The sequence below is a fragment of the Solanum lycopersicum genome, chromosome 11 (genome assembly GCF_036512215.1).
Source record: "Solanum lycopersicum chromosome 11, SLM_r2.1".
Taxonomy (NCBI): domain Eukaryota; kingdom Viridiplantae; phylum Streptophyta; class Magnoliopsida; order Solanales; family Solanaceae; genus Solanum; species Solanum lycopersicum.
Genome location: NC_090810.1, coordinates 55409910 through 55417721, shown reverse-complemented (window position 1 = coordinate 55417721; position 7812 = coordinate 55409910). Strand labels below are relative to the sequence as shown.

At 27.9% G+C, this 7812-nt stretch overlaps 1 protein-coding gene across 2 annotated transcripts; it reads left to right on the top strand.

Moving 5' to 3' along the window:
• Positions 1-2006: 2006 nt before the first annotated feature.
• Positions 2007-5111, top strand: LOC101254271 (protein LATERAL ROOT PRIMORDIUM 1). 2 transcript variants are annotated; one of them, XM_010314934.4, is made up of 2 exons: positions 2007-3737; positions 4713-5111. In XM_010314934.4, exons 1-2 carry the CDS (start codon positions 2999-3001, stop codon positions 5024-5026), a joined length of 1053 nt encoding a protein of 350 aa, XP_010313236.2. In that variant the 5' UTR covers positions 2007-2998; the 3' UTR covers positions 5027-5111. The 2 variants fall into 2 exon arrangements, with proteins under 2 accessions (XP_010313236.2, XP_010313237.2); XM_010314935.4 differs by having other exon boundaries at positions 2023-3737; positions 4740-5111.
• Positions 5112-7812: the final 2701 nt, after the last annotated feature.

The following is a 7812-nucleotide window of genomic DNA, read 5'->3' as shown; positions in this document are numbered from 1 at the left end:
GAACCCCCCCCCCCCCCACCTCCTATAAAAAATATTCTTTTTTTTTTTAAAAATCATATAAAAGAAAAGATAGATTAAGTGTGTTTTAATCATTTACTCAATAGGAAATAATATATAACTATATTTTAATTTTTATAAAACTCAATTTTTTTTGGTTAAAAAAGAAAATTTATTCCATCTCAAATTTACCCGTGCTCGAATATTTATTAATTTTATATTAATTTATTTATATAAAAATTCCACAAAATCTACATCTAGTTTTAGTCTTGTACCCTCCTTAGATAGCATATCGTGATCATTGGGTTCCCTATCTATTGGAGCTAACTTTCTGCACTCAGATATCATATAAATGTATGTTTCATATCCATTATAAATAATCTTAATGACTTCCATTGAATTTCTATTGACTTGGAACTTTATATTAGTTATTTGGTGCGAACGATAACATTAAATAGTTTTAAGATTAGATTATAGTGTCACTTAATTTATTGTTTGTTTGACAAGTTCAAAATAATTTATTTTGAAATTAATAATTAGCTTCGAGATAAGTTATTTCTCCTATTGAGTGATATAGTAATCTTGAAATAACTTATTTCGAATAAAATAGGTAAATAAAAAAGATATCTCTTTAAACCCTTTTTATATAGTATTACTTTTCATATATTCATGAAAGACATTTTTATAAAAAAATTACTCATTCTTAAAATTTATGCTAGCGTATTATTTTGAATACAACAAATCAAACGTTCAAAAAGAAATAGTCTCAGCATAACTTATCTCATCATAACTTATTCTATCATAATTAATCACATTATTTCACCAAACAAGTCCTTGTGGATATAGCGTAATGAAAGTTACAAATCTAATTAAATTGACCCATTATTTCAAAACGTTGAGATATTTTGAAGTTGGAAAAATATGTTTAGGATCTTTTAAAGTTTGCTTTTTTTACAATAAAAAATTATAGGCAAGTTATTAGTTTACCATTAAATATGGCACCACAAAAGGGGTAAGAAAAAGTAAAAGAGTGGTCTGATTCTTCTCTCTTTTTTGTTCAAACTGTTCCTTGGATTATTCCAAGGGTTTCTTTAGACTTTAGGAAGTAATAACAAGCAAAAGAATATGAAGTGAATAAAACATAGAGATAAAAGATTAGAATAAAGATTCTATGCATGGTTGAAAAAGGCCAAAGTACCCTCCCCTTTATGTGCTCTTATTACATGTCCTACCATCTAAATTTCTTTCAATGCTTCCTAATTCCTCCACATTTTCCCCATATTTGTCTCATTGAAACAAGCAAGAATTGAACCAAATATCTTATGATTATCATGGTACATATTATTTTGGAATACATGATCATTTTGAACATTATAAATTTAAATGAAATAGTTACTTCATCACGGTAATAGAGTAGATAGATATGCTAAAGTTGAATTTTATTATTATTTGATTGGAAAAATGCATAAGTACTTCCTAAACTATAACTGAAATTTCAGAGATATATCTTAACTAAACTATAGTTCTATTACCTTCGAAATTTATTTTGGTCATTTTGTAGACCTTTTGTCTTACGTGGCACACTCCGTGACTCCACACAATTGAGGTGCATAGGAGATATTTGGATGCCACGTAAGCTAAAAGGTGCACAAAATTACAAAAAAAAGGGTTCGGGGAGAGGGGGGAACAGGGAATAATAGGACCTTAGTTTAATTAAGGCGTATCTCTGAAATTTCGATCATAGTCTAAAGAGATACTTGTACATTTTCTCTTATTTAATTCGTAAACAGTGTCAATCATGTTACATTATTAAAAATATAATTAAGTAAGTAAAAATATATTTTATTTAATATTATAATCTTTTTGAATGAGATGGATCAATACTAATCATAAACTAAATTATCCTAAAAAATATTATCTAATTTTGTTATAAATATAAAATAATGTGCCAAACTAAAAAAGTATTGGATGAATTCAATATAGTTACATGTGCTACAAAATTGTAGGTTGAGTGTTGTAACATGCAATTCAAACTTAGGGAAGAAAAAGAAAGCTACTCATGTGACTCTTTTTTAGACCCCTTTGAGATAATGATGCAATTACTACATTACACAAATGCTCCCTCTCCACTCCTTTCAAATCCCTCCACCCCCCACCCCCACCCTACTCTTTTTCTCCGCAACTATTCTCTCTCCAATAATATCAGTTTATTTTCCTATATAGTTTTTTTTTTTTTTTAGTATATATAAAAGAGAAAGAATCCTTTGGAAAAAATGAGAGAAGGATAAAAATAAAGCTAAAAAAAATAAAAAAACTGATTATAGCATAGTGCAGGAAATGAAGGAGAAGAAGAAGTAAGTGCCCAACTGAGGAAAGGTCGTTATTGTAGCTGCCTTTTTTGCTTATTTTTAGCTTACAAGTCCCTCTCTCTTTGAAGAAAAAAAATTAAATAAAGAGAAATTAATGTGACAGAGTCTGTGTTGAAGAAGAAAGAAGTATTAGTATAGTATCAGTAGAGAAACTCAGAAGCAGCAAAGAAGAAGAAGAGAGAAAAAAAAAAGACTCAGTAGCTGTTCTGTCATCTGTTTCACCAGTCAGTTATTAGAGCAATATAGACCTAAAGTCACACAATTTTTTTTCTATAGATCTTTCTTCTGAAAAAAAGAATTTCAGAACAAGACCCCACTTGTTAGTTTCTTTCTTTCTTTTTTGTTCATTAAAAAAATAAATAAATGTTTGTTCAAGATTTGTTCATTTGAAGAAACTTTATTATTTTTAGTGAGAGATTTCTTTTTCTAAAGAGTCTGCAGCTGTGGCTACTGCAAGGAGATTGTTGCAGGGTTCAGATTCTGGGGCTTTTGCAGACTGGGTAGCTAATTCTTCTAATACATCAGCTGCTACTGCTATTGGGGACCTCTCTTTAGGTTTCAACGTTGCTGGCGGTGGTGGCGGTGGTGGTGGTACTGGTACTACCACCACCGCCATAGGAGGCCATAGTGGTATGTGGTCTGCATCAGCATCGTCTAGACAGATGCAGATCAACTATGGCCTCCAACCTACAGAAATGGGTATGTTTGTTGTACATCCAGCATCTTTTCACCAAAACCATGAAAACACAATCAATTTTGATCCACATGGTAATAGTAATGACAACTCCAATCTCTCTAATACAAACACATCTCTTGGTGTTGGGGTTGGTGTCATCCCACTCCTCACAGCTACTCCTTTATCAAACATGGTTACATTTGATGATCAAGATTTGGTTAGAAATAATAGAGGTGGAAATAATGGTGGGTTTCAATTCTTCTCAAATGAACAACAACAAAATTCCACTACTAATTATAATACTAAAAATAGTACTAGTAGTAACAATATTATTCTTGGAGGTGGGGGTTCAATTTCATCAACAACTTGTCAAGATTGTGGTAATCAAGCAAAAAAAGATTGTACACATAGAAGATGTAGAACTTGTTGTAAGAGTAGAGGTTATGATTGTAACACACATGTAAAGAGTACTTGGGTACCAGCTTCAAGAAGGCGTGAGAGGCAACTAATGGGTGCATCAACAACAACAACAACAACAAATAGAAATGTTGTAGCAGCTGGATCTTCTTCCCAATCAACATCAAGTGCTAAGAAACCTAGACTTGTCAATTCTCAAACAACTACAACAGCTTCACATACTTCTACTTCAAATAATACACCTCCAAGAAGTTTTGACACTAGCTCTAGTCATCAAGGTACCTTCTATTTTTTTTACATTTTGACATGTTTTTGAACTTATCAAGAATGTTTAGTATTTGCCATGATCATACCATTTTGTTAATAGGTTTGGGTTTGGAAGTGTGATGATGGTATAATGTGTTACTTTAGGGAGAATTCTTTTGATAGCCGATTAGAATTATGCGTATGTTAATTAAAATATTTATTTTCTATCGAGCATAAGATGATACTTATTCTTATGTATTAGTTATGTTGATTTCTAAATTGACATATACATAAATACTCCCTTGGTTTCTTTGCACAACCTTTAAGGAAAAAATTTAATTAGGAGGGTAGTGTGGCTTAATATATTTCTTATTGATTCTTTAATCTATGTGTGTTCATTCTAGAATAGTTAACTCTAAGGCTAGAGTTGAAAAATATTGATTAATTCTTCTTTGATTGTTTAAATTGAGAAATATTCTCCTAGTATTTTTAGTATATATGACAACTAAAATGGAACGAAACGGAGGGGAGGGAGTAAAGTTGTTTCTTTATTACTATCAAATGATGCTTTAATGTCCCCTAATCATGGTTACTTTGTAGTATTTTGAAGATTTTAAAAAATATTAGTTGTTCACATTATTGTTTACGTGTGGAATGTCATCTCTTAGAAAATGGTGTCATATATAAACATGAATCTCACAATATGTCATCTCTTAGAAAATGGTGTCATATATAAACATGAATCTCACAATATCTAACATTCAAACAATTTTGGCTGAAATTTAATTTAACTACTGATACAAACTTTGGTAGGATATTTTAGTAGAGAGTGCATTAGAAAAAATAATACGTGTATTTTACTCAAAATGTACTAATGCAATGAGTTTTAATGCATGTATCAGTACGATTAAACGATACAATTGTTTTTAAAATCTTTTATTTATTGTAAACAATATTTTTTTAGAATTTATGAGATGCATTTGACTTGTATTATTATTATTATATAGATGCAAGTTTTAAAGGTTCATTGCCAGGACAAGTAAGGGCACCAGCTGTATTCAAGTGTGTAAGAGTGACTTCAGTAGATGAAGGTGAAGATGAATATGCATATCAAGCTGTTGTCAAAATTGGTGGACATGTTTTCAAAGGTTTCTTATATGATCAAGGTCTTGATGAACCAAAAGATAATAATAATTTTCCAAATTTATCTGATTTACATTTGGGTGCTGTTGCTACCAATGAACATCTTTATGCTGCTTCTACTAGTGGTGGTGGAGGATTACTTGGTGGAGGATCAAATTATGGTAATCAAATAAATTGATGATGACCACTACTTGTGTAACTTGATTAAATTTTTGATTTTTATATAAAGTGACATTGGATGGATATATGATCTTTTACCATTATTTTTTTTGTTACTATTATTTCTCTTTTGAGTTTTCAATTTATGTGTTGAGCTTTTGAAAGAAGTATAAGTTGTATTTTCCTTTTTATGGAAAATTTTGGAATTCATCAATTGTTGTACTTTGCTGACCTTTTACAGCTCTGTCATGTTTCAACTTTCAAAGTTTAGCACTATTGTTTGTTTCTTGGTATCGTTTTGTAGAACGTATAAAAATAGTAATAGCGTGATTAGTGGTTTGATTTGTTATGTTTAGGTCATGTTATAATTGATAATAGTGTATGGGACACTATGAAATACTTATTAATAATATCAGAAAGTGAATACATGTATTATACGTATTTTAGTGTGGTTGGTATTTGATTGATCATTATGTGTCATTATTTCTTTATCATGTTGTATGCCTTAAAACTTTTTTATTTAATATAATTGTAAATTGTGTGATGCACTAGTTTTTATTTTCGGATAATAATTAGTTCTCTACTTTACTGTTTCTTAGTTATTTCTTTTTTGTTGTTATTTTCATAAACTTTCAAATTTTATATTTTTTAGATTAGACGTTTGTTAAGTGATGTGATGTTTTTTTCTTTGATACATGAACTAGTCATCATTTAAAATTATATTTTGCTTCTTTTTGTGACAATATTTCGTCCACCATTAATCATATTTGCGCATTTTTCGGTTTTTGTCTACATTTTTCAACTCTTTTTTCCTTTGCTTTGATGTAAGTGCTCTTTTGTCCCACTTGCCTCAAAACTCAAATATCAATTTTATTTCATATATACTGTTGTTTTTCTCACTTTGACCTATTTTGGAGTTTCGAATTAAGTATTTATCGAAAATAGATTAAAAAAAATTCATATAATAATATAAATATATATATATATATATATTTTAATATTTTAAATTTTATTTTGTTTGATTATTTACTCAGGATATATTGTTGTTGTACTTTTTACTAATTTTGGATTTGTTTATTTATTGAAGAAAGTATCTATTGAAAACAATTTGTTTATAAGATAGTAGTAGAGTTTATGTATATTCTTATGTGTCAAATTTTGTTTTGTGAGATTACATACTCGGGGTATATTGTTGTTGTACTTTTACCTACTTTAAATTTATTTATTTTTTAAATTGAATATCTATTGAGAATAATCTTTCTATCTTTAAGATAAATGTACTTTTACCTACTTTAAATTTATTTATTTTTTAAATTGAATATCTATTGAGAATAATCTTTCTATCTTTAAGATAAATGTACGTATACTCTAATATGTCAAACTTTGTTTTGTGGGATTACATATTCTGGGTATATTATTGTTGTATTCTTTGGTTATTTTGGATTTATTTATTTTTTAATTGAGAATCTATTAAATATAATGTTTCTATTTTCAAGATAACGATCAAGTTTATGTGTTTAATTTTTTCTAAGTCTTATTTCGTGAAATTATTTTGGATATATCCCTAGTTATTGTTTTACTCTTTACATTATTTGCCATTTTTTTTTACATTTATTTGGTATGTACTTCTCTATTGTATTTGGTATTTAATGGCTAGTTTAAGTCATTGCATTAAATAAAAATGAATAATATTATGGCTATTAATTAGCTGTTGTTTATTATAGCCCTATATGATTGGAGTTGGGGATTTGGTCTACATTAATTTTATTTTATTAGTAGGTGAATGACATGCTTTTATGAAAAAAATTAGTTTTTTGTTGAAAATAAATTGATTTTTTTTATGATACTAGTGTTCTTTAAATTTATCACTAACCTCAAACTAGATTTCATTTTAGTGATTCCAATATTAGAAAAATATATTACTATTTTTATTTATTTATTTTAATTAATAAAAATAGTATAATTGCTTTTTTCCCCTCATGCCACTTTTAGTATTGAATAAGTACATAAAATATCAAAAAGGTATTTTGAACTATTGTCAATTTTAAAAATATTTTTGTACTTCATTAACAAAATTAAGATACACTTTCGATCTTCACATGAAATAATAAATAATTTCAAACTTTTATAAAAGCATGAGACTTTTACTGAAATATCAAATGAAATATTTAAAATACCTCTAACTTTGTTGAAAATTTAAAAGTATTTTACCCATGCGACAAAATTAGAAATGTATTCAAGTATAATTTAATTGAGTAAATGAACTTTAAAATTATCAAGAATTTAAAAATAAAATTAATAATTTAGGTTAAATTTAATTAATTTCACATTTTTGGTTAATTTTGAGATATTTGTGGTTTCTTATTTTTACCTAGGGCAGTACATAGTTATCTGTGACCTACAACTTAGCACTGCAAAGGTGGCTTTTATGCCTTTTTTACTGGGATGCATTGAGCCACTCAAAACCCTAAAAAAGTGAGCCTACAACACTTGGGGAATGCAAATTCTATTCCTCTTTTCTTTTATTTATTTTCAAATATTCAATTATAAAAAATATAATTAAACATTATACTATATCTTCATCTTCAACTCCATAGTTAGAGATAATTTGATGTGAAGAATTATGTAAAATATTGTTGGATTAAATTATAGAATTGTCTAATTTGTTGTCTGGTTAATGTCTGAAATAGTATATTTTGAAATTAATAATTAATATTGATATAAATAATTTCGAAATGGAGTAACTCATTCCAGAATAAGTGAATAATGAGAAGTTCTTTAATTTTTTTTTTTATATACCACTCT